This window comes from Stigmatopora nigra, chromosome 2 (assembly GCF_051989575.1).
Source record: "Stigmatopora nigra isolate UIUO_SnigA chromosome 2, RoL_Snig_1.1, whole genome shotgun sequence".
NCBI lineage: Eukaryota > Metazoa > Chordata > Actinopteri > Syngnathiformes > Syngnathidae > Stigmatopora > Stigmatopora nigra.
Genome location: NC_135509.1, coordinates 8,143,005 through 8,169,679, shown reverse-complemented (window position 1 = coordinate 8,169,679; position 26,675 = coordinate 8,143,005). Strand labels below are relative to the sequence as shown.

General features: G+C 39.0%; 2 protein-coding genes across 2 annotated transcripts in view; both read right to left on the bottom strand.

Annotated features, from left to right (window-relative positions):
• Nucleotides 1–8,261, bottom strand: part of LOC144214677 (voltage-dependent calcium channel subunit alpha-2/delta-1) — a 61,884-nt gene extending 53,623 nt beyond the window's left edge. The window contains exons 1-4 of the mRNA XM_077743266.1: nucleotides 8,133–8,261; nucleotides 5,611–5,857; nucleotides 806–887; nucleotides 370–486 (exon numbers count right to left, since the gene is read on the bottom strand). Of these exons, the coding sequence (XP_077599392.1) occupies nucleotides 370–486; nucleotides 806–887; nucleotides 5,611–5,711 (300 nt within the window). The 5' untranslated portion in view covers nucleotides 5,712–5,857; nucleotides 8,133–8,261. The remainder of the gene's footprint in view (nucleotides 1–369; nucleotides 487–805; nucleotides 888–5,610; nucleotides 5,858–8,132) is intronic.
• Nucleotides 8,262–10,445: 2,184 nt separating this feature from the next.
• Nucleotides 10,446–26,675, bottom strand: part of pclob (piccolo presynaptic cytomatrix protein b) — a 42,285-nt gene continuing 26,055 nt past the window's right edge. Inside the window, exons 16-36 of the mRNA XM_077735065.1 lie at nucleotides 26,364–26,629; nucleotides 25,194–26,028; nucleotides 24,053–25,097; nucleotides 21,987–22,075; nucleotides 21,606–21,681; nucleotides 21,412–21,537; nucleotides 20,421–20,529; nucleotides 20,089–20,156; nucleotides 19,763–20,016; nucleotides 19,104–19,151; nucleotides 18,862–18,992; nucleotides 17,831–17,857; nucleotides 17,344–17,437; nucleotides 17,153–17,224; nucleotides 16,329–16,614; nucleotides 16,010–16,204; nucleotides 14,106–14,250; nucleotides 13,981–14,039; nucleotides 13,551–13,685; nucleotides 13,139–13,284; nucleotides 10,446–12,768 (exon numbers count right to left, since the gene is read on the bottom strand). Coding sequence (XP_077591191.1) covers nucleotides 12,625–12,768; nucleotides 13,139–13,284; nucleotides 13,551–13,685; nucleotides 13,981–14,039; nucleotides 14,106–14,250; nucleotides 16,010–16,204; nucleotides 16,329–16,614; nucleotides 17,153–17,224; nucleotides 17,344–17,437; nucleotides 17,831–17,857; nucleotides 18,862–18,992; nucleotides 19,104–19,151; nucleotides 19,763–20,016; nucleotides 20,089–20,156; nucleotides 20,421–20,529; nucleotides 21,412–21,537; nucleotides 21,606–21,681; nucleotides 21,987–22,075; nucleotides 24,053–25,097; nucleotides 25,194–26,028; nucleotides 26,364–26,629 — 4,350 coding nt within the window. The 3' untranslated portion in view covers nucleotides 10,446–12,624. The remainder of the gene's footprint in view (nucleotides 12,769–13,138; nucleotides 13,285–13,550; nucleotides 13,686–13,980; nucleotides 14,040–14,105; nucleotides 14,251–16,009; nucleotides 16,205–16,328; nucleotides 16,615–17,152; nucleotides 17,225–17,343; nucleotides 17,438–17,830; nucleotides 17,858–18,861; nucleotides 18,993–19,103; nucleotides 19,152–19,762; nucleotides 20,017–20,088; nucleotides 20,157–20,420; nucleotides 20,530–21,411; nucleotides 21,538–21,605; nucleotides 21,682–21,986; nucleotides 22,076–24,052; nucleotides 25,098–25,193; nucleotides 26,029–26,363; nucleotides 26,630–26,675) is intronic.

Below are 26,675 nucleotides of genomic sequence, written 5' to 3'. Positions count from 1 at the left end.
CTTTTGCTCGCCGGATGTTTGGTCACCGTTCTTTTGGTCGCCGGTCTTTTGGTCCCTTTTGGCCGCCAGTCTTTTGGTCGCCGGTCAAATGTATTTAAATATTAAACAGTACTCAGATATTAAACTCTCTCTCATAAATATATATTTGAGAGCTGGCTTCAACAGTAAAATCTCTGTCACCATTTGACCGGCGACCAAACATCCGAGCACCATCAACTTCCCACACAGCAGTTTCATTGTCTAAAGAAGCTGTCGTTTCTCGACTCTCGCACTTGTTAATATCAATAGTAACAATGTTAACGAGCGCCGGCCCAAGTAACACACACCTCCGCACAGATGCTCTTTTTGTCCCGGGTTCGCAGTCCTTACCTTCAAGGCCGTAGACCTCTTGCGGAGCAGCTGCTCGATGTTCCTGGCGGCTCTAGCCACCAGCTCCTCTGCGTCATTCTGCTCCACGCTGTACAGGTGCTTGTTTCTTTGGAAAATCTATAGGCAGAGAAAGAGCATTTATAAAATATAATCTTTTTTTTCTCTATATTTAAAAACCCACACAATGTTGTTGTAACGTAAAGTGTCCTTGAGTGTCTTGAAAGATAGACAGACACACGTTAAGTAAGGACTATGCTAACCACTACTAAGAATGTAAATGAACTTTAAAATTCAACTGATCTGCAATTAAATGAAGCCATTTTCCGTTGAATAATTTCCTTTATAAGGCCGTTTAATTGCCTCCCACAAATCAATTTCACTAGTATGCAATAACCTCCCATCTTATGCTAACTATCCATCATTTGTATGTTCCTACCTGGGTGAGGCTTTTTCCAGCCGTGGCCGTGTCTGCCAAAGTGACCAGCTCCTTCTGCATCTGATCAACCCATTCTTTAATCCTGCAGACCCAAAGAAAACACACACGGGACTGAGTTAACCCACTTCAGAGGCGACACCACCAACGCAATTAAACCATCAATCATGTCCTCCCTCGTTGGCAATGGCGAGACATCAAAACAAACAAGCCATTCATCGGGAACAGGTTTTCCATTGATGTTATTAGTTTCATCTATGCACATGCCAACCGTCACAATAGTTTCATTAATTCTGTATTTTTATGAGTCTTGACACTTCATCTTTTTAAATTCTATCATTTAATTTGTGTGCAAAAACTTATGATCATGGACCACGACATTGATTTAGCCATTTTTGTAGTGACATTCTTGTCAATCATTGTTCATCTATCGTGAACGATTAGGCTGCCTTTCTCGTTTTATTGAATTTAACCACAGGCTGACCGTTTTTTCCATTACCGTTAACATTTGGTTGACCCCACGTAAATCAAATGCAGGTCAAACAATTTAGCCTGTTTACAGCACCACTGGCCATTGGGCAAATGAAATGTACGGCTTTGTTTACAAGCGTTGTAATCTGAGTATCTGCTACCCGGAAAGTGATGTCAGGTTGAGAAAGTCTATTAAGCTGTCAATCACTTCGCCCACCCAGAGGCAAGCGGCTCGATTGCGAGACATCAAAACAAACAAGAGATTCGTCGGGTAAGGCGTCGCCAAACAGGTCAGTCCCTTTGACGGAAAGCACTGGTGTTCAATAGCGTGTCATTGGAAGAGAAGTGGACCAAATGGCCTGGACGGCAGTGACAATGATGGCCATGTGAGTAAGAGACACGGAAAATGGAGAAGTAAGGCCTGTGTGAGGTCTGGAAGGGAGCTCAGTCCAAAAAAACATGACAAATGGCCATGACGTCAGTATATATATACAAATAGGAAAGAAACAGTAGTGAAAAAAACTGCCTCGTGCCCTTAATTCCTAAAACCAGATGGAAATGGACCAGCATTGCAGACTGGGCTGTATTATGAACAAAAAAAATGTACAGTACAACGTGTACTAAACAGTAGATGTGCAGTCACAGCAGATTGTGAGATGCTCACTAATTCCTTTATTATGCTGACGGAGAAAGAAAGGTATGGGGTTACCTGGGTGGCATCTGCAAGTTAACCAGAGGCAAAAATAAGAGTGTTGTTTCAAAATAATGTGCCATAAAAATGTAAGTAACAGTAGAACATATTACTATTATTATTATACTATTCAAGAGTATTTGGTAAAAAGAATACACAAGAAATAAGGACCTGCTAAGTGTGTCAGATTTTTTTTTAAACTATGGAATGCTAACACTATATGAAATGTTACTATTTTACTGCATAATAACCTATTTCATATATAAAGGCCAAAGATGAAAATCATAGGTGTCAATCAAAGGTAGAGATGGCAGGTATAAATGTCAAAGCAATCTAGCATTTTTTTTTATTCACGTTGTAACTGTTTTAGGGCTTTAAAGTGCAGTTCAGGGGGAAAAAAATACTAGCTATAGCATATATTTGGGGTAACCTGATTTTATAATATTTTTCCTACCTGTGTAGTTCGCTTTTACTATACTCCCGAGTGTGCTAATTGCGGATGTCGAATTAGCATTTGAGAGCAGCACAGTTAATCATATTCCCAGTTTGTATGTTAATGCAAAGTGGGAAGAAGGTTTTTTGGAGTGCAAAAGATGTGTTGCATAGTTTATAATTCAAGAGAAGGGAAATGATGGCATGTATTTCTCTCCAATGAGCAATTAAGGCATCCAATGTACTGCCAACAAATGAATGAAAATGTCATCAAGTTTCAGTGAGATGCAGTAATATTACTATTTTTAGGAGAGAATAAAGAATATATTGCTGGTTTGTTGTGTTTTTGTTGTTTTTGTTCAAATACTTGTTACTCAAAGAGTTTATTGGCAAAAAAACTGATGATTTCATTGACTAATTCGTGGATGTGTGCTTAGATGCATTTCAAGATTATTTTGAACATTTTTTTTTAAGAATTGTCATCTTCATGCCAAACTGCCAAAAAGTAAATGACTGTATATCATTAAAAAACTGAAGAAAAAATATATCAGGTCAGCTCTATGTATTCTTATGCAGTTTTACAACAAAAAACTGTAACAAACACTTAAATTGAGGATTCTAATCCCAACTCCAACTTTCTCTATCCAAATATAAACTCTTCCCAAACATTTACCACTTGCTCAGAGTGCAATTAAACTTTAAAAAAATCTTTGCCGCACTATTTTTCGCCAGTGAGGTTACCGCTGTGTTAATGTGAAGCAACCTAAGCATTGTGTCAGGCATTTGTTTACAAAAACCCTGCAGGAATGAACACCAGGAGCAGAAAGTTGAATTATTACGGATCCAAAGAAAAGATTAGTAGTGTGCTACTAGCCTGGATCATTGTATGGCTTTTTAAGTAAGAGTAGAAATTGTGAGGGTATTTTGTTTGTAAAAAACTATTGAGATATGCATGAACCCTATGAATATAATGCCTGTTAAACTGGGCTAAGCAGTATATTTTTTGCATAGTGTGCTGCTTTGATTAGTCCAGGCTGTGGTACAAAAGCAGCACATAAAAGGCAAGTGGGTCAGACGTATTGTTGACGTTGTTTTTCCAATGCGGAAAAAGCAAATGGGAGCAAACAACACAAGAAAAGAAGGAGACAGATGTTACAAAATCAGCGCCACATGGAAGGAAATAATGAGTTGGCCAATGGATTGTGGTCATCATTGTTAAAATCTACCAAAAATGGTCAGAATTTTGTATCGCCTATCTGTCCACATGTCAAATTTTGGGTGAATTCCACCATTGGAGTTTGTCAAAAATTCTTACTGATGTACAACTTGAGCTACATTGAGTTTATGAGTTTGCGCTTGTAGTTTTGCTTTGATTCTCACACTTTATCTGAAGAATAACTCCAAAACAACTAGGTTATTCAAATGAGTACAATTAGAAGTTGGCTCAACCTCTACAGTACACCCACCCTCATGCATTCCTTCAAGGTAAATCTAATGATGGATGAGCTAGGGCTTGCCTGCACCTCATTTTAATTTCTTTTGCGTCATCTCTTGTGTGGCTAAATGATCCATTTGCATCTCATCTTGCGATATGCACAAAGAAGGGCGGGTGCGTCGTTTGCCGCTGTCTCATCATCATGATAATAAATGGATGGGGGACATGGAAAAATCTGGATATGATTATTAAAAGATACTTGCAATCTTGGGAGGGGAGTCAAAATTCTGGGTGTGTCCATCATAATTTACTGACCAATTAGGGATTCATTAAAAATGTTCAAATTTTGTTTTTTCAATAAACATGAGTATTCATCCTTAGTATTCCAAATGAACTGTTTTTACTGTGTAAGACAACATTGTCAGTGTAACAAAACTGTTTTTTTTAACTGTGCGCAGTAGTTTGCTGGTAAAAAAAAATGTGGGTAAATATCTGTGATTGCAGCTGGCAGGAAACACAGGAGTCTGAAAGTCTTGAAAGAAGAGCTCCAAAATCCTGACAACATTGAAACACCACCAGAATGTGAAATACAAGTAAATAGCTCTGCTTTACAGCTCGGAGGGAATCTCCCAAAAGTCTCCTCGATAGCCAGATTAGATTCCTCGATTGGTTGCCTTGTGTTTTCTAGGAAACGGAAATGTCGCTAAATTGGCAATTGAACAGCACTCGTTTTTGGCACCAAAAGCGATTCGCCATTTATTACACTTTGCAGTCGATGGGAGGACTTTATCTCATTTAAATGAGACAGGAGCATCTACTCTAAGCAGGAATCGATACAAGAACATATGGTAGCAGTTTTGTGACTCACAATTGTCAGAAAATTCAAGTTTTTTAGTCATTTCAATCTAAAATATGACTATAATCACAATTATCAGGGCAGCCATGAAAATCGTCTAGGGTACTTTGTCACTAATTGTACACAGTTTGAAGGTGAGTAAACTATTCAGATACTATTAACACATTGGCTGCCAATGACGGAAACAGACGTCAAATCCAATGCTCATTTGCCCCTCTATTGGAAGTGAAGCTCCGTCAATTGCGCTAAAAGAGCAGTATTCTCAGACCAAATTAAATTAATCATTAATCTATCATTGTCAATGACAGGTGCTGTCACCAATAACATTTCACAATCACAGTAGTATTGACTCACAATGTAATATAATTGAAATGGTGAGGTAATTCTATTATTTTATTGGCTGTCGGTTTTACAATTACTATCAATTTATTGAAAATATATATATTTTCAAAGTATTTATGTAATGTGTTTAAAAAAATGAGAGGAAAATCATGGTTAAACTAGCACTAGAGCAAATATACAGTACAAATTGTTACTAATATTCCATTTCTTAGCAGTTTTTATCAGATTAATAATACTATTGGGTGTATTTCTACAAAACAAAGCTGACTAATAATGGAACACAAATGAATTATACATAAATTATAAAAGTATAGAATATTTTACTGAATCTCCTATAAAATCTGTGCATATCGAGTTGAGATGCAGAACAAACTAGTTTAAAAAATAAATAAATAAATGAAATGAAGATGACTATCTAGTGACAATGACATCCACCCACGGTGGGCGTTTGACATCCCACTTGCCCACGCGCGCATATTGATCGTCCAGACAGACAACCCACGCCTCGCGAGCGCATCATGAAAACAAATCGAGAGCACATTCACAGAACAAGAAGGAAGTGAATTGGATTAAAGACTTACAAGAGCTGGGAGGGGAACTGAGAAGCCAGAGCGCCACCGATGAGAAAGAGGAGGAGGAGCGGGACCAGGAGCACCCTGGCGTGCGCCCTGCAGGTATCCATCGGCAAAATGTGGGAGGTCTGAGGGCGGGTGGGGGGCTTCCAACGCGGCGCTCCCCGTCCTGGTCCCCGTCCCCGCCGCCAAAGAATGAGCGAAGAGACGCTCCGTCAGTCAGATCTGGTTGCTGGAAAGCTTTGACGCTTCTAATCTGATCAGAGAGAGACAACAGACGGCTTGGACAGGACAGGTAGCAACGGGGCTCCTCCCACCCACGGATGACCATTTCTCCCTCCCTCTATCTCGCTCTCCCTCCCTCTGTGTTTCTCTGTCTCTCTCTCTCTCTCTAACAATAAACCCCAGCCCCCCTACCCTTCCCCCCAACCCCTCCATTCATCCTTACTTCTCTCCCATCAGCATCTCTCCATCTGTACTGATTTCTCACTTTGTCGACCAGACTCTGCCCCTTTCTAAACTTGCCTTACCAATTTCTCTCCTTCTACCCAAAATCAGATCCTTCATCCAATCCAAGGGTGTGAGACTCGGGTGGTTTTTTGATATTTTAAATATAATATTTTGATTTTTTTTTAAATGGATTAAAAAAAACTGGATTAAAAGGCCTGAATATTCAATTTTTTATAGATCTAAAACAATGTTTATTGTATACTGTATATATTGTATAGCTTTTTTTAAAATATATATTTTTAGATTTTAGAAAATGATTTTTGAACTAAAACCACAGAAAAAATGATTAAAAATGACAATTATTGATTTAAAAGGGTGAAAATCAGGAAATTTAATATACATCTATACTCTTCATTTTGATTTGATCCTAAAACAGAAAGTCAGCACTCATGATTTACTTTCCCGGGCCACACAAAATGATACAGCGGGCCAGATTCGGCCCCCGGGCCACAACTTTAACACACCAGGTCCAATCTATTTCCGACACTTAATTGAATGAATTGTCATAATCATACATACACATACATTATAGCTTGAGAGATTTTAGTGAACAATATTTTGCAAATTAGTTGTGCAGCACAAAATAAGGTTGCCAACAAATTCAGTTTAAAAATAATCCACTAGTAAAACGTTCCATAAATTCCGATGTCACGATTGGAAAAAAAATTTCCAGAAACTGATCTGATAGTACACATTGTTGGTTGCTTGAGTGACAGGATGAAAATGCATAAATACCACAAGGGGAAAAATCATTGTTCAGGAATTGATTTCACGCTTCAAATGTACCAAGCAAAACCTCCAGAGTCACAATTCATGAAATCTTATTAGTACCACCGCATTCATTCTCTATCCCAGCTGAATTTTGAAGCAGTACAACTGGGGTGCATGAAGACGTAGACTTGCATAAATTCACAGCTGGTGCCAATTTAAAGCCCTCTTTTTCAAATGAAAGACTGCGTCACATGAATTATGCATAACAGTCTCAGAAAATGACCTGTTTAGGGCTAGTCTCTAGCACCCCACGGCCCTGGTAACGATTAGGACGGTAAATAAATGACGGCTCAGAAACTTAAGCAAACATGCTGCCCCCATAAGGGTACATAACAACTAAACAGAAATAAGTTTACTAATAAAAGTGTACCAGAATATAAGCTTCCCCTTCCAAATTCCACAGGGATTTTAACAATCAAAACCTACAAAAAGGTTCAATTTAATATAAAAAATACCCCAAAAAATACTCAATACAATTTGCAATACTCTTTAAATAGCCAATAATAGCATTAGTTCTCAACTAAATTCATCTTTGGAACAACTTTATCCTCATTAGGGTCGCGGGGGGTGCTGGAGCCCATCCCAGCCGACTCCAGGCCAGAGGCAGGAGACACCCTGAATTGGTGGCCAGCCAATCACAGGGCACAAGGAGACAAACATAGATATAGACAAACATATTCATATCTAGGGGAAATTTAGAGTGTCCAATCAGCCTACCATGCATGGTTTTTGTATTGAGGGAGTAAACCAGAGTACCCAGAGGAAACCCACACAGTCCCGGAAAGAACATCCAAACTCCACACAAATGGACATGACCTGGATTTGAACCCTGGACCTCGGAGCTGTGAGGCCGACATGTTAACCACTCCCCCCACCAGGTGGCCCTAGCATTACTTCGTCACATGTAAATAAATGGTTAGTTTCATTGTCACATTGCTAAGAAATCCTGTATACTTTGTGTGTGTTTCTGTATAAGCAAAGATGAGAGCACCAAAAAGAATGATTTGTTATGTTTTGGCAATGATCTTTCTGTTACAGGAACCAGAACTTGTTGCTAACTTTAGAGAATGATCTCAACTAGATGGCTATGATTTGAAATGGTTGCCAAATATGGACAAAAGGGTGAGGAGGGTTGAGGATTCTTTAATACTCAACGATCTTATAAAACTAAATATAATAACCTTTCTTAGGAGATCCAGGTAAAACCCACAATGTTATCATTAAAAGAGCATAAACAAATTGAAACTTACTGTGGGAAATACATACAAAGGAGACATGTTGACACAATCCAGGACATGATCAGAGATAAACAGACCATCTGACAAGGGGAGGCGACAACTGTTGATGAGACACTGAGGAACAGGATTGGCTCAGAGGGCAGATTACTACAGGTGAAATCAATGGGTAATCACACACAAAGGGAGAAAGCCAAGAATACATGTTGACATTTAAAATTTGCAAACTGCTTCAAATCAAATCACATTTTATGATCAATTTATGAAATTCAATCTGTAAAAAAACAGCTTACATATCCAGTTTACATCTGCAAAGCTGCCAAATACTATGCATCTTTCATATTTTACTGAAATGTTTAAAAATAAATGTTTTTTACAGCAATTTTACATGAAAATATGTTTAAAACCATTTTAACTTACCATGATGATCAATTCCACAACATAAATAACCTTAGAATTATGCTCATTGTCAAAACATTCATTTATTTTGAAAATTAAGTCACATACTCACTTCCTTTTAAACAACATGTGCATTCTCATTAGTTATTTCAAACTGTGTTGACATGTTAGCTAAAACAAAAACCTGACTAATAGTGAACAGCCTGTTTGCATTTTTTTCTGTTTTTATTTAGCTGGCATCTGTTTTCATTCAATCCGCCAAATGACCTTTTCTTTTCATACATTGACATGTCCTCCTAAATCATCCATGGTCTCAAACCATATATAACACAAAGCTACAATTTTAGGATGACTTTTTTTTAATTAGACATCATTTCGATGAGAGTGAAATGCACTGTGCGTGTGTAATGCAACCCTAGAGGGGGGAAAGGGTGGCAGGAAGCTGAGGGACTTGGTTATCAATTGTTGCCTGGCAACCACACACCATCTCCCATGTCCTCTCACCCTCCTCCCTTTCTTTTTTCCGCTTTGTCTCTGACCAAACACTGTTGCATTCAAATCATTTGCTCTCCAAATTCTGCTGAGATACCTTTTCAGGCAGACTTTTTTTTCTTCCCCTAGAGAACGGTCGCTTCCGAAGGGGAAACTCAGACATGTACGGACACAATAGTGGAGAAAAAAGTCAAGACAGGCTAAGCAAGGAGATATTCATGACTTTTGCTTTCTTTCTGATTAACAAGGAAACGTGTCTGTCAGTCGATCCTGAATAATAGGTGCGAGACTCATTTTAGAAAGTCATTGAATTTGAATTCCATGGAGGTTTTAGCCATGGATCCCTTCTATAATCGGAGAGAACTGACAAATGAGAATCATGATAAGCAGTTCGCGACGGTGCATTGAATTGTCGTGCTTAATAGGTTTTTTTTTTTTAAACATTTTAAAATTGTCCAAGGTGTCTTAACATAATTCTTCTGTCAAAATGCTTTAGGATGACGAAAAGTAGCAAAAGACCAATATTATAGTAGACTGAAATGTTACATTCTTAACTATAATTCATGGAAATTAAATGAATCCATTTCAGGCCCCAAAATCCCCAAATTAATTTTGCACTCTATGAAAAGCAACACTAATACAATTTATTAAACTGGAAACACAAAAAGGAAAAGCTGACTAACGTTATTTTAATGTTACTTTTACTTTTAAACTACATTAATTCATTGGCTACTATTTATGTTATTAACTTTCTTTGAAGGTGACAGACGTCCAATTTCGTGGCTCCATAACACTAAATTAAGTCTTATAATGCATCACTAATGGATAACGTGTTAACTGTTAAATGGTTTGGACGTCTATCAACGTCAATGGCAGTTAAGTGGTGATGAAATGAAACGGAACACATATATAAAGTAATATGCTGATGCTTAGTGAGGGACAGCTTAAAATGAGACATCATTAAGTTAACATAAATTAATATGAAGCTTTGCTTTATCCTGAAGGTTTTTTGGAGGGAGAAACACTGCCCTCTAAAGGCAATGTAGTGGTGGTATTAAAAATAAAGATCCAAATGGTCCCTATGGCAACTTGATACGATATGACATCAATATTATATTGTATATTTTTATAAAATAAATGTGGTTAATGATTTTTCAATTAAATTTTTGATTCAAACAGCAAAACTAAACTGAGTGACATGTTAAATTTAAGTGCACAATTTGAGATTAAAGTCATACATTGTTCCAACAGTACAAAAAATAAATAAATAAGGGAATCTAATTTGATAAATTAGTTCTTGACTGCCTTTATTTAATCTTAATGAATGTATTTCAATTTTAAGTTTTTATATTGTGTATAAAAAATATTTGGCATCTTAATAATTCACATTTTCCCCCTCAACTCATATTCTCATATAAATAATGTCACAAACTCCACTTTGCATTTATAATATAGTCTCTTCTTAATATTTATTCTTTTTTATAACTGGTGAAGGGGTGGCCGGGACTTCATTTTTCTTTTTTTTTTTTACAGCACAATTTGCATAATATCTCAACACATCCCGCATACAACAACAAAACTGTTACATTATCCTTATTTTTTTGTGGAAAAACAAGACCATTTTACAAGCATTTTTTTTTTTTTTACAATAAGCATACAGATCAATCTATACATAATGTGTCGGACCAAACATGCAAACATCCACAACAACATGAAGACATTTTTTTTCCTCGCTGTTGTACAACTATAGACACGCATTAATTACTGTACATTAAATTCATCTGTTTTTAGCCCCGCCCGCAATTCTCGCATGCTCATATTTGGGCAAAATAAACATTCACTCTGTAGAAAAGAAACACTATGTACACGGTCAAAGTCACATTCACGCACGTGGATGATTGCACGATCAACAGGACGAACGTTAAAGGGGAATCGAACAGGAAACAGTCATTAAAAGTGATATTTTTGCATGGAAATGATGATTTTGACTGTCATACACGTCCATGGGGTTCAGATTGTGCATGGCCTTTTCTTGCAACTCCCCGTTATTCATAAATATATGATATTTTTTTCTTTTCATTGGTCATTCAAAGTTGCTACGTAGACACAAATAAACACGCCACATTTTTTTTCATCTTCATTCCAGTGCAGAAACATTAAAAAATATGAGGAAAATTATAAAGTGCACAAGCGTCATAAGATTAAGATTGGTTAGAAAATAAAAAATATTTTTTTCTTTGATTTTCTTTTAAATTTTATGCTTCAATAGACAGACGGTCAAATACTAAAAATTAAATGTTGCATAGAAGTACCTCAAAAGAAGCAGAAAATGGCACGTTAAAAAACATAAAACAAATCCTCCATATCCCCTTATTGTTTTTTAAACTTTTTTTGCTATTAAAGTGACATCTTTACTGATATGCTTCAACAGATTAACATTTTTTTAATTATTATTATTCCTTCAGTGCCACTGACGATGATAGACGTCCAATCAAGTGGCTTTTTTCCCTTTAAATGAGGTTAGCCGTCCAATCCATTTGAACTGTGAAGGTTGGCAGAAAACCAAATTGGTTCATTCCATTCCCTTAATGATGATAGACGTCCAATCAAATGGCTCTTTTCAGATTAAATAAATAATCACAGACGTCCAATCCTTTAGAAAATGGACCATCTGGCTGCAAACTTCCTTCATTAACAATGACAGACGTCCAATCACTTTTCTCTTTTCAATGGAGAATGAATTCATCCTGAATAAACGTCAAAACCAATTTCAACTTTGAAGTCTGGCACCCAATCAACTTGGTTCATTGACGATGATAGACAGCCAATCACTCGACTCCTTTCAATTGAATTGACTAGTCAACGTCCAATCCATTTGAGCTATGAAATACAGCATCGAATTGACACTGCCAATGAGGTGACATGAACACGACTGTATACAGGTTCGACCTGCACTGTATTTAAGTGCCTAAGGTGTTTTTTTTTTTTCACAAGTTATTTTTTTCCTTCTTTTTTTAGTTGTTGGTCACAGGCAGTGAATTCGGCTGGTTCACCATGTTGTACCGGGACTCTCAGACATATGTACTCGCATACACAGCTAGAGGAAGTAAATAAAGAACACCGGTCAACGTTTACATTCCCCATTTTGGTACTGCTTAGAGTGCCAATTGCTATCTGCACGTGACCATTGTAGTGCTACGTCACCCTCTCGTAAAGAAATCGGCAACCCGGCGTACTTGAGAAGAAATAGTCGGTTCTTTTCTCCCTATTTTTGGTGATAATTTAAGATGGCAAACAAGTGTTAAAATGGATTGACTTAAATGAATGTTTTTACTATACAGATATGGCTTGTGATTGATTGGCGGAATCCATTCCAATCCTTTTTAACCTCTTACCAGATTGTCCATATTTTAATACTGCATCCGAGTCGTATAATTGCCATTTTCTGGATATGTTTTTTTTTTATATTCACAAAGATTCCAACTTTTCTGGCGTGAGGAGAACGCAAAGTCCAAGTCGATGCTGGCAGTTATTAGCGTTCTATTGAATGTGAATGGATGTGAATGAGAAAATGCCATTTTTTTTAAGTTTAAATAATTCTTACGATATAATCTGCTCAGAGGTTGCTAGGTGTCGAACTGGCGAGCAGCTTGTGCCAGCTGACCACTCTTTTCCTCATGTCGACTTTGTCCAGCCAGATGTAGGCCTCCCCTATCAGGGTCTTTTTGACAAACTTGCCCCCGTTGGAGACCAAGAATAGCTGCAGAGGAGAGAACGAGGTCACGTTTTGACATCATTCGTCCTCAAAAACTGTTTGGAATTCTAGGGCTACGCAAGATAAATTAAAAAGTGGCCAACCTTCTCGGAAGTCTTGCTTTAAAGTCAGAATTCTGAGAATAATTCTGAATTATATTCTAAGTCTATAGTCAGAATTCTTAGATTAGAGTCAAAAGGTGTATTTTCTAAGAATAAAATGAGAACTCCAATATAAAGTCAGATTTCAGTTTTTAGGGTCAGAATTCTCAATTTAATACCAGATTTTAGAGTCAGATTTTTAAAATCAGACATCCAAGATTTCTTTATTACTATTAAACATGTATTGAACCATTTTGACTATTTTGAAGTCTTACCTGTATGGAATGTCCTGTGGGATTAAGTGGGAATCGGAAAGTCTCATTAAAAGAAGGCTCCCGGTCGTGACGACAAACTCTGGTCTTTTTCTTGATGATCCTCTTCTGAGTGGCCACGTTGACCACGTATAACTTCACGTACAGGTCTGTAAAGAAAAGAACAACTTTTAAAACTCCAGTTCAAAATGACATTTACTGCAAACATCCAGGAATTGTTCACATTGTATGCAACATTGCTCCTTTCGTATATACTGGATAGTTTTAGGTTGCAGCACTATTTCATAGAACCGAAAAGATTATTGATCAATATATTGCACTAAAATAAACCAATAAAGCACAAAAAATAAACGGTTTTAATCTCATTTCCCTTCATACTGAATGTTCACATGCATAAAAATTAGCCGACCCTTACCTGGCAGGTGGTCTGGGCTTTTGAACTTGTAAGTAATATTTCTGCACTGTAAGATCTCCAGGACTAACTGGTCGCCGTCTGTCTTCACCTCTTTCTTTAGAGCCACCTTGATCTCCCCCATCACTTGGGTTTTACCTGTTACAAAAAAAAAGTTCATAAAATCCTTCAAAATTTATGTTCTCTGAATAAAATCAAAAATAGACATTTGGCCTTTGGGTTAAGCAACACAATTGTTTTTGGTTTTTATCTCAGGACCTAAATTGGATAGGTCAAAGGTCACATGAATGGCCTAAAAACTGAAATGGATTACAATTTGGGTCTTGTTCGCCCCTCAAAAATCTTGTTGCAAAGCGTGGCCAGTAGATGACGACAGACACAAACTCTAAATAAGAGTAGTATACAAACTATTAACAAAATGACAGCCTCTTGCCTTCGTTTTCTGGAGTTCCCATGTGATTTTTGTCTGTTCCATTGGGAATGGTTGTACCACTGCAACAAAAAAGATGGAAATTGTTACTCACTATCCACCACAAAACCTTTTTTCTGTCCTCTTACATTCGTGGGACTTGGAATATGGCGCTATCCACTCCGGTACCTCCACCTTCACCGCCCTCCAGGCCTCCCCCGTAAGCATCGCCCACAAGGCTGGGGGCCGAAAGCACCACTGGTCCAGATATATCACCCAGTCGGTGCCCCGCTCCTATCATAGATAAATAAATAAATAGATACCGTCAACAGAGTTAACACTTATGACAACAATATTTATAGATATGCAGTATTTAAGAAAAAAACGTGAAATTACGGTAAAATACTGGTAGATGTTGCCAGAATTTTATCGTTAGAAAAAGTGAAAAGCATCAATAATGTAAAAAGTGGATGGTGCTTTTGTAACTGACAATGTTATAGTAGTTTATTTATATTTATATTGATAATAATTAGTTAGTTAGTTCTGCATTGTTATGTTTAATTAATTGAAATTAGGGTTAGGATCTCACAATATGATTTGCAATATTAGGCTTATAATACCAATTATCTTATGTTGTGACAATCCAACGATTATCATCACATGGGTCTGGAAACCAATCTATGATATTCTATGAAACAACTCATAGAAAATGAGGAATAATTTTTAAAAAATGAGTTAAAAATTGACTCCACTCAAAAGGGAATGCATGCACATTTACAGAAAAAAAATGATATCAGCAGTTAGTTAGAAATGTACAGTTCTGCCAATAACGTTTATCATGTTTAAAAAACATTTTAGTCAGTTTAGTTTATAAATCTAAAATGATTATTGTTCCTATATGTTGCCTCACCTTCCCTCTTTGCTCTCATTGGTGGACGAGGCTCGCAATGATGCCGTTTCCTGCTTTGACCGCCAATTGTTGAGGGCAGCGAGGGTGGGAAGGGAAGGTTGGCAGGGAAAAGGGGGAGCCCATGTACTGTTTGTGTGTTTATATGTGTCGGTTGCTTCCTTGCTAGTGGTGCATTCACATGGTAAATGCATGCAGAGACACACACCGATAACGGAAATAAAGAGAGCTGCGACATCATGCTTAAATATTCAAAAGGCGTTATGGAATTATTAATCTTTTTTTAGAAGCTTTTAAGGGTCTGCCATCCCACATTGGTTTCAGATTTGGTAGAAACCAAATGCTATGGATTGCTACATGCACTCTAATTATATTTATACTCTAGTTTATAAGTCTAGTTAGATGTTTTGTTGTTAAATCCAGGGAAACAAGCAGAATAATTGGTGTTATTGACAAGATTTTTATATTGATCTGTATCACTGGTTCTTCTATTTCAGTTGACTTTTCAATGTACAGTGAAGCCTCATTTGTTTATAAATTATACAGAACCGAGACTAGTTCAAATTCGGAGATGGTAAATGCTTATTGGTGCCACAAGATGGTGCCAAAGCTCTGATATATTTACAACAAAATTGCTATATGAACTGTATAGCCAAAATAAACAAAAATATTTTTTATAATAATAAATCATAAGAAACTGCATAATGTCGAAGTATACCTCATATTTTTATCTCTGAAAGCACGGCAAGATATATACAGAAAATATGACGATGCTTTGAATTTGGCTGCTCAGGCGGAAACTCATTTTTTTGCTGTTAAAAGGCGTATTCAGCCCTGCCATGTTTGGTGAAAAAAAAACAACAATAAAAAAGAGAACTATGGACTTTCTTGGTGTGAATACGACTTGAAGTACTTTGTTTCTCTTTATATTCCTTTTGAATCTACCAAGACTGATTTCTAGATCAGAAGTATTTGGCCCTAGGATGGTAAAATAAGCGTGAATTTGTTGTTGGCAAATACGCCAATTTGGGGCTTCACTGTACTTAAAAAGAAAAAGGTTCAGGTGGCATTTCTAGGTGAGCTTCATGCACACGAGGGGAAGGTAAAACAGGAAGGAAGTGCATTAAGGGTAGGGAAGGGAATTACTTGGTTGCAGGCGGGACTGTTGCACGGCAGCCTCGGCAGCGGCAATGGCTATCCCGGCGTCTTCCAGGTGGGCCTGGGTGACGCTGCTCTTGCTTTGGCTTCGCGACGGCCCGTGCGAGCGGAGTTGGCCGTCTGAAGACGACTTGGAGCTGCCTGGGCTGCTGTGGGACTTTTCCAGAGGCAGCATTTGTGAATCTGTTGGAAAAATTGGCCTGCATTGAACACATTCCGCCAAGAATGGAATCTAACCCCTTAAAATTTGCATTCCGTCTTGTTTAAAACCCTGGTTGGAGACTTGGATTACAAATGTTCTTCTCACCTTTGGATGGATCAGGGAAGATTCCATGGCTTCTGCTCTTGATGACAGAGTTAATGGGTGAATCATAGCTCCCTTCTCCATGCTCTGGTCCTTCTCCCATACCCAAGCCATGTCCGGGTCCCATTAGGTGACTCTGGACACCGTGGCCGTGGCCGGATCCAGACCCAGGTGGTCCCTGAAACCCGTGGTGGGATCTGCTGTGCTCAATGCTCTCACTCTGCTCCTTAAGTTGCAACCAGCGAGGTGTGTTGTCCAGTTGGTTGGTGTTGGATAAGTCGATCAAGACCTGAGGTGGCAAAACAAACATAGCAAAATAGAGGCTTGGAGTAACATTTTACCTTTAAAATGTTCTTGTAGTAAAATTTTACCTTTAAAAATGTTCTTGTAGTAACATTTTACCTTTAAAATGTTCTTCTAGTAACATTTTACCTTTAAAATGTTCTTGGAGTAAAATTTTACCTTTAAACTGTTCTTGTAGTAACATTTTACCTTTTAACTGTTCTTGTTGTAAGATTTTACCTCTAAAATGTTCTGTAGTTTAACATTTACTTGAGTAGCTTTGTGGAAAAAAAACGCCACTCTGATTCCTTTAGTCGTTAAATTTTTCTTCGCTGTTTTACTTTATTTTTGCCAAGCATGCCCAAAGTGGCTTAGCCAGTTTTTGCAAAAAAAATCGCATTGCAGGGGAAAAAAATGAACAGAAAAATTGTTAAAAATATCTGACAGTATAAGCGGTTACTCAGCAGTTAATTTCAAGTAAGCCTATTCGTACTATTACAGAACGACTATATGGAATAATTGGTAAGAAAAGTTTTTAAACTCACTTCACCCAGGAAGTCGTTGGATGAGGATCTGTCATAGTCCCACACTGTCACTTCCAAAGTCTTTTTCTTCAGCTAAAAGACAGAGGACAGACAATATAGTATGCCATTATTCAAAGTGCCAAACCCATAACTTCTACTTATGAGATATATAATGGAATTATAGTAGTCAAAATGAATGTAAACTTTTCTACCTGCTCTATGTGGATGTTCTTGTAGATGACTGTTTGATTCCATTCTGGGTTGACGGTTTTCTGAGCATACTTGGTTCTTCTCTTGTTGTCCACACTGCAGCATTACGACAACACATAAAAAAAACGTTATCACTATGTTTTCATTTTGGTGATGGTCAGTATGAGAGTCCATGAACAGGAAGGAAAAAGATGCTTTTCAGTATGATTGTCTGAAAAATCATGGTTTGAAAGCAATGAGGTACTAAATGCTGTCGTAGATATTTCTACAGTACAAAAGAGGCGGAGGATAATTGAGAGTGAGAAGCATGACGAAGAAGAAGAAGAAGAAGGAGGAACCATGGAGTATATCTAATGTTAAAACTACTAAACAGAGAAGACAGCTAGACAGACAAGGAACAAAAAATGGTGGGGTACGAATGACAGGGTTTGAAGGAAGGATTTAAAAAGTAACAAGACCAACTGAAAGCAAAGATCGGCACCACACTACCTTGCATTCTGGACAACCATGACTTGACTGAGGGAGTCCAGAAGAGGAAGAGGAGGGCAGATTTTCACAAACAAGAAAACCAACGAAACAAAAAAACAGAACAAAATAAATAGTCAGAGAAGCCCAAACGAAAAAGGGCAGTCAAAGGGTTGTAAAACTGATTGATACTCTCACTATGGTCACACATATATAGACACACAAATAGGGTTCTTTTTCTCCGGCCTGGAAATGAAGTCAACGTCAACTCCTTGAGCTTTTAATGTAGGAAAGTAAAGATGGAAAGCACCTTGTTGTTAAAGAACATGGCTGCTTTTTCTGAAACCGATACTGTCAGGGAAACTAATGGCTTTATTGATCCCTCAGCTATTTTCAAGTTGTCAAGGAAAGAGTGAGCCAGAGCAACAACATCATCAAGACTGCAGTAGTAGGGGAAGTAATGAGTTCATTCCCTGGTGAATTGTGAGTTTGCTCGCTGATTATGATGTTTTTTGTTGGACTAAAAGTAACAGTAACTGTATTATAAAGACAAGTATCGCGCCAACATTCATAAAACGTGTTTAACTCGTCAAGATTTCTAAGTATCTCCACTTTTTTTTGTGTTTTCTCGTCTTTTCTGCGCATGATACAATGATTTACTACGTGATAACCTTTATAGTTTGTATTCCTGCAGTGCAATATGACTATTCATATCGCCATTAGTATGATTTCACGTTGTAGTAACACCAATCGGCCTCAAGATGTCCACTAAATATTTGGCTTCTCCCAACTGTGAGTAATGCATGCATGAAAATTAAAAATAGCAACACATATAATACACAAAAGAGCACAGACAACATAATTAATTCTAAAATCAATCGTAATATATGAAGTATTAGGAGTAATACGCTAGATAACTTATTAAACGGTGTCAAAAAACACTTTTTGAAGGTTTAAATTCTGAGTGTTATTCTTCCTCTGGCTATAAACATAAATGGTTAACCCTTGTATAAAAAACAAGAGGCAGACATGACTAATCGCTGGCAGATTCTCACCCTCTCCCTGGCAGCAAGTAGACTTTAACGAACGGATCCGAGTAGCTATCGTTGTCCCTTGGCGCCAAATTTCTAGCCTGGAGTACGTGGACGATCAGGTTTCCCACGTTCCTATCGTAGTTGATCTGCAGCTGAGGTGGAGAAAAAAGAAATACTTACAAAAGTAATACGATACGTAGCATGTTACAAATCCCGTCATCAAATCTTGTTAATTTAAAAGGTGGAGATGTGGTGTCTTCTACCTGGATTTCTCCGGTAATGGGATGAGACATCCTGATCATGTCCGAGGACTGCAAAAGAGAGCCAATAATGCTGACTTAGTGAGGAAATGTTTCAGGTTTATTGAAATGTGCATTTTCTTTCAGTGAGGGTCATGCGCCAAAGCACAACATTTACTTGTTCTATCATAATTGTGCTGTCACTCCATGATGTAAAGCATAATAATATTGACCTTCTTCCCAGGTAGAGACCTCACCTTTGGAAATATTGTGCTATGTCGGACAAATGGAATTTTATAGTTAAAAATGACATAAAATCATTACCATCGTACATTTCTGAGTGCTACTACAAAACAGATGAATAATTATGCATATAAGTTCTTTGCAATACATACACATGATTGAAAGATATATTTTCTTTTAAATTACCATAATTATAAAATGTTTTTTTCTTATTTAAATTCTAGGAATAATTTTAAAATGAGAATTAAGTAACCAAAAGTAATATTGCTAGTACTTCTCATCATTAAGTAATATCAGCAATATTTCTGTACGTTGTGACTTTTACAACCACTACTCCTCCCAAAAACTTCTAAAAATATGAACTTTCCAACAGAAAATTTTATTTTTTCTGCTTTTTACAGAAATAAAAATTTTGATGAAAATGTAGATTTTGATCTCACCTTATTTCGCTGTTTCTTATTCATCGCCGGCGAGCCCGGTTGGCCGGGACTGGGCACCCCGCTGGAGGCAGCTGAGCCGGCACCCGAATGGAGGAGAATCGACCGCTCCGGTGCCGACAACGCGATCATACCCACAGGTGCTCCCGGCCCCGCCCCCATCCCAACAATCACGCCTGGCGCCTGTTGCTGGGACACCTTGTGCAGCTCAGCGGCCAGTTGATTGGGATCCACACCGGGGGACCGCTGGCCTCCAACTAGAAACAAGCTGCCAGTTGGTTAACCCCATCCCAGTACAATGCATTTATATGCCAACGCCTTCTACATACCGGCCTTGAGCTGGACATGGTGCTCCAAGACTTGTGGGTGCTCGGGGTCGGACAGCATGTTCAGGTCACTGTTTGAAATCATTTACAGGGGGAAAAAATATCAATCACTGGATTCTATGGAAGGAAATTAAGGCCAAATGTATTGAATGCCACAAAAAAATCTGAAACTGAAAGTTTAAGATTTGTTCTTGAATTTTGGCACCCTTGAAAACTTGAATTTATACTACGTATGAACATTTACTTGAACATTTCAGGTCATTTTTCCACCCAATTGCAACCTGAGCTATCACATGTACAGTATTTCGGAAGGCAACAAAAAATGACCGACTTACAGTCGCACACAGAGCTCCGCCTCCGCACAAGGCTGACCAACAATGCCTTGTACTTCCTCGTAAGTCTTCCCAGTCAAATGCATGCCGTTCCACTCCAGCACCTGCATCCCTAGATTAGCATAAATCGGAAACAAGAAAAAATGGTAATGAAACTCCTGATGGCCAAATAAGTATGCCAAGTATATGCCAGTAGTCACTTCTCTTGAACTAGTATGTTGCTAGTTGAATTACCCACTGAAAAGACAACAGCATCGCAATTTAAAGCCAAATGGCCGAAAATGTCCTCACAAATACGAAACCATCTGCAGCATTGACAGTTACATCCGGTTAGAATGCATCTTTTCCAGAAAGCTGTAGTTATGTCCGCTACAATACATTTTGTCATCCTGTACTCTATTTAGGGTTGCACCTGCAGGCGTGTTCTGCTGTGTCGCACTCTGCAACATTTTCATTCAACACGAGTCGGGTAAAAACGAGGGTGCTCTGACTGTGTCATGGCCTCGCTCATTCATTTCGAGTCATGCTTTAATAAAAGAATGATCTTGCAAAGAGCTAGTGTCAATAAAATGACAGATAACTACTAACCTCCATTTGTCAAGATGACCCGTGTCAACAAAGTGAGAAGAAATTGCTCAACCAGAAAAAAACTAGCCCTTGTGTGATGAGACGTCAGTTTTTTTCCATTAGCACATTTCTACCTCAGTTAGTCACAGAATTCACTTGCCTCAATTCTATAAGGCTAGCTAAAAATAGCTTAATGACTAACATCACCCAAGGTAAGCTCAAAGGATGTTATGTTCCACACGCTGAGAAATAACAGCAAACTTGTGACTCAGACTCCATTAGATCTGATAAACGTCAGTTCTTACAAATAAAAGCCTTTTGGAAACTTAAGCTTGTACGCAAATGTGTTAGACATAACAATAATTTACATAATATCATTCATGCCTAGACAGTTGAGCGAAGATAAACTACTAGCTAGATAACTTACCCTCTATGACTTTTCCTGTTTGTTCTGCGATGCCACCAGGGATGACTTTGGCAACGTAGGCGCCGATCTCCCCTCGGCTCCCCGGAATCGCCTTGCCGCCTACTACCCGGATCCCGAGACCGTTCCCTAAGGAGACCACGATCAGAGTGTAACCAGGAGAGAAGACTCTTTGCTCTGCTGCTATGACTTTGTACCTGACACGCTAGAATCCCTCTGGTCTCTGGTGAGCTTTACCCGAGTGTGAGGGAAGACGTAAGGGACGAGTTTCATCTGAAGAAGAAAGTAATTAACAGCCAGAAGACGTCAAAAATGAGCCCCAAGCAGCTCAGCGAGCTTTTCGGTCACAGTTCATGCCGGCAGTGACCGCCTTGCAATTTGCTTTTCAGTCATTTTCAACCATATCTACTTTTCAATTGTAGCATGTTCAATCAAATTGAAGTAGATGGCTTACATCTAGCATTTCTTACAATATTTACCAGTATAATAGCATTCATTTCTTTGGCGATTCTAATTTCAAGTAGCGTTTCCAAAGGGTTCAATTCTGTAGGAATGAATTTGGTCAATCAGGAACTCACCTGTCGCCTGTCCACCATGTGTCTGGCCTGAGGATGTCCTTCCCTTGGCTTGTCGAACCAGTCAGTGTCCTCTTGTCTCAGATGGTAGGCTGAACAAAGATAGCAGTGGTTAAAAGAGCTTGTATGTTGGTCCTTAACACATGTACTTCAAGGATGTTTAGGCTATATAAAGCAGATCTCAATCTTCCAATCAAGCATTGGAAACATTGTTTCCAATAGGCAAAGACACAAAGACTGCCACATATCAAATGACTTGACAGAGGCCAAGATGATGGACAGTTTTTGATGCTTGTTGATACAAAAGCTTCAATTCTTCAATCCCTTTATCTTGCAGGCTATTTTAAGGACTTTCATTCACTATGTGCTTTTATCAAACATCATAATTAGGCGCTAATATCAATTGATACATGATTTTTAGCATAGATTCTGTTTTTGTAAAGATCGTGCTCAGAATTTGCAGGGCTAATATACACAATGTTAGTTAAACATATCCAATTATCTGTTTTTTTGGATTAAGAATGTTTCTCAGGACTTAGAGATTGTTTTTTTTACAAAATCACTGAATTTAGATTTTCAGTCCAAACTTCTAGTACATCCTTGTGAGAGAAACAAGAAAACATAAGCATCGACAATCAGAAAAGAACTGATATGCTTTACAGAACCAGTGTGATGTGCAGCCATTCCCTTAATGATGCATACTCACTGAATCAGTGCAGCAGATGTGCTAGTGCCATGGTTCATTCCCGAAATGAATTGCAACTAAGACTTCCACTAAATGGCATGGTGCATTCTACCACTCAGATGTGGGTCATTCGAGAATGAGTCTGTTCGGTACGTTCAATTTATTAAAAAGTGAATCATTCGGGAGGATAATGATATGCAACATGGAGGCACTGTTATGCCGTCTCACCTTCTATATTCCAGTTCGGGCCTCCAGCTGGGGTACAAAATTATATCAATCTTTTAAGAATTCATAGATGATTTTTGTATCAAGAAATACGTGCAGGAGTCTTTAAAGTCAAGGAACTAAACTGATAGGAACTGGGAGTATAATGTTGGCACATGCATAAAAAGCGGGAGTTAATGTATGACGCATGCTTGAAATACTACAACCAACTAGCCGCTATCTATAGACACTTAAAGGAGAGACGCTATGAAAAAAAATACACTATAGGGATAAAAGCTCATCCATTAACCAGTGTGTAAGTGGGCCTTGAAAGTGGGTTAGCTAAGATACTCTACCGTGTGTGATACTTTCATGAAAGATTCTGGCTTCCTCTCTGTTCAACACCAGCATGGATTCACTGAGTGCTGAAATCAAGGAAGATTGACACTTATATATGTGGAGTCAGCATAAAAATCATCGTCTTCGAACCAAAAGAGAGCCTTCAAAAACAATCGGGAAGCTGAAAGTGATGTGAGTGGAATTGTCAATAAAGTCATCATCAAGAAATATTGTTTGGAGTTTGTTATCTAGATTTGTAGCGACAAACATGGATTTCTGTCAAAAATGGAAATGAGGAAAATTAAATATATACGGAAGACGTTGACTTTATTAGAATGAAACACGTGCGTTATTGTATATTAAAAAAAACATGCAAGGATGCAAAATCAAATAACACGAATGGCATGAGGACATGGCGGTATTACTGCTTAACATTTATTCTGTCACAAACAGAATGTTATGCCCAGACTAGAGGCATATTCACACCAAGAAGAGTCAATAGTTGTGTGGATATGCTTTGAAACTCTAGCAAAACGCAGATGACAAAAAACGAGAATGCATGCTAATGAAAAATCACACAACAAACGTCATATTGTGCTGTACATCGACCCAAACTTAGAAGTTGTAAGTGGAAGCATTAGAAAAGGAGAAGAACAGCATGCAAAACATCCGATTGAATGAAATTGAACACAACGGAGGAATATATACAGTAACAAGAAACCAGCAATGCTTTTTTTGGAAGTACTGATGATTGAATAAACTTAAGATCACTTGACAGAAGCATGCACTATAGACAAGTCCACACAGTAAAGTTCTTGCAAAGGTCTCTGGCTCCATTTACCTTCACTGTCCGACATGGCACCTTGCAAGTCGTCCATGATGAAAGCGATATCCCGGTCGTAAGCGCGGGTTCGGGATTCCTCCCTCATGTGTTGTTGGACCTCTGGCAGAGAATGACTGGAGCCAAATTGGTCCCTGGAGTCAGCAGAAATCGGCGGTAGAGGTCCCGCCGAAGCCCGAGCCATGCCCATTGGCTGACCCACTGGGCTTAAGGGGCTTTCCTCCTCAGAGTTCTGAGCCACAATGGGGATTCGACCCCGGCTTTGACTGATTGGCAAACTGGTGGGCTTTGTTCTGGCCACGCCGGGAGCAAATGCTGCATCTAATACATCCCCCTCGGTTTTAAGCCGTAGTGAGGAGCTGGAAAGATCCCGTTTGACTGACAGATCCAACCCGTAGACCGAGGAGGGTCTGGAAGAAGGACGAGATGATGGCCTGGAACGGCTGCCACTTGGGTAAGTCCCATCATCTTGGACAGAGGTCCTGATATTAGACCCGAGTCCAAGAGACTGCCCCAGAGAACCAGCAAGGTTGGCTCCGAGTGAGGAGCCTAAGTACTTTTGTTGCTCTGATAAATTCTTTCTCAGTCCAAAGGTAATTTCATCCTGAAGTAGCCTTGCTCTGGCAGCCAGGTTAGTGACAGATGATGCTCCAGATCCCATGTAGCTGCCATAGTTTGGGTCCAAATCCCGACTCTCCTGAATAGGAGAGAATTTTGTGATGGCCTTTGGGTCTATCACAGCCTTTTTGTTCTTCATCTGTTTCTGGTATAGTACTGCAGCTGGGAGTTGTTTTGCAGCCTGCTTCTCAAGAGTAAGCCGTCCAATGCTATATTTTTCCCCTTTTGGGAAGTGGCGAAAGCTGCTATCACTGTGTAAGTACTGAGGAAGGCCCAACCCTGATAAATGTTCTAATCCTTCATTGCCACGCCGGAACTCTTGCTTGATTTGTTGCTTCAGTAGCTTTAATTCATAAGGCTCCTCCATAGTGTCTTCTTCTCCTTTACCATAAACTTGAAGTTGGGACTGGCCTAAAAAATCTGCTACCTAAAGGGAAAAAAGGGGAAAAATAAGCACAACGCAAAAAGGAAATGAATAAAAGGGTGACAAAGGTGATTATGAAGAAAAATAATGTGGTTGTACCTCTGCACGTCTGACCTGTGCTGCCCTAAGTAGTCTGTCTGCCTTGGATAACTCTTTATCAGGCAAGCTAAATCCAGAACTCAAGCCACTACTACCCAACCCTGTTGAGGCCTTTGTGAGTTCCCCTATATCTTCGATTAGCACATAGTTCCTAGCGCCGTGGTGCTCGATGTCAGCGTAGAAGGAATCTGCAGAGATGCTTGACATGGGACTAGAGGCCATGCTTCTCTCCTCCAGTCCTAGCCTCAAATCCAAGCTGCCGTACTTGCCTCCAAGGTGAGCCACCCCGAAACCACTTTCTGAAGAGGTTGGCACAATGATGAGTGGCTGGTTACGTATGACCTCGTAATTAGTTGCCATTTTGGGCTCTAAATCAGACAGGTCAGTTTGCCGCTGCTTTCCTTGTGGCAGGATAAGAGCATGTTGATAGCCGCTTGTCTGATCTTGACTGTGGGTGAGGGAGAGGCTCGGGACATGCTGATAAGGAGACACTTGTTGGTGGTAAACGGACTGTGTCTCATACAAATTATGTTGGGTGTAATGGCTTGTGGTTTGAGTCTGGGGAACGTACTGGCCGTAATGAGAGTAAGGACTTGTAAGTGTGTTGTATTGGGAATCAGCTTCAGTTTGCGGGGGGATGAACTGATCAAACTCTGATTGGGGCGCAGTTCGAGGCCTCTCCAGTCTATCATTCCTGTCATCTCTAATGTTGCTAACCTCGCTATCTGACATGTAATCTCTTTCTTCTGCCACCCCCTGGAGATAGGCTCTCTCCCGTTTTTCTCGCTCTTTAAGCAGGACCTCCTTTCGCCGATTGATACCCATCTCCAGGTACCTGCAATGAAAATGTTTATCTTATGGTTTATTCGAGATTGTTAATTGAACATTTCATGCTCAATCGCAAATGTTATGGTTCTCACACAATTATACCTCTTACAACATGACATTTTGGAGAAGTCTCACTGGGTGATGTCATGGTAGCCTTTTAGCCCATAAGCTAGCATGATAAGTGAAGGCATCATGCAGATGGATAAAGGAGGATGATGGCAAAGGAGGGATGAGAGCAATACCATTTGTTAAATTTATGGGCGACAACTGTAATCATTTGATGGAATGCAGAACACAATCCGTGCTAAGCAAATGTTTGCTTTTAAATCTGTAACATCTTACCGTAGCTTGGCATCAATTTCCTTCTCTTCTTCATCCAGCTCAGCCTGTTTCTTGCGGAGTTTTGAAGATTCCCTCTCTACCATATCAAGCTCTTTGTCAATGTCCTGCAGAATCTTGGCCCGGGCCATTGTAGTACTGCGAGCCAGCCGTCGCCGGGCAGAGTTGGTGCTGTACCCAGAACGTCCCATCAGCAGGTCATCTTCAGGGGGTGGATCTGGTAGTGTCCTCTTGACCTTCTTACCTGAGCCGGAGGGTGAACCTCGACCCTGAAACATAAAGACAAAGTATGTCTCGACCCAAAATTTGAAATGT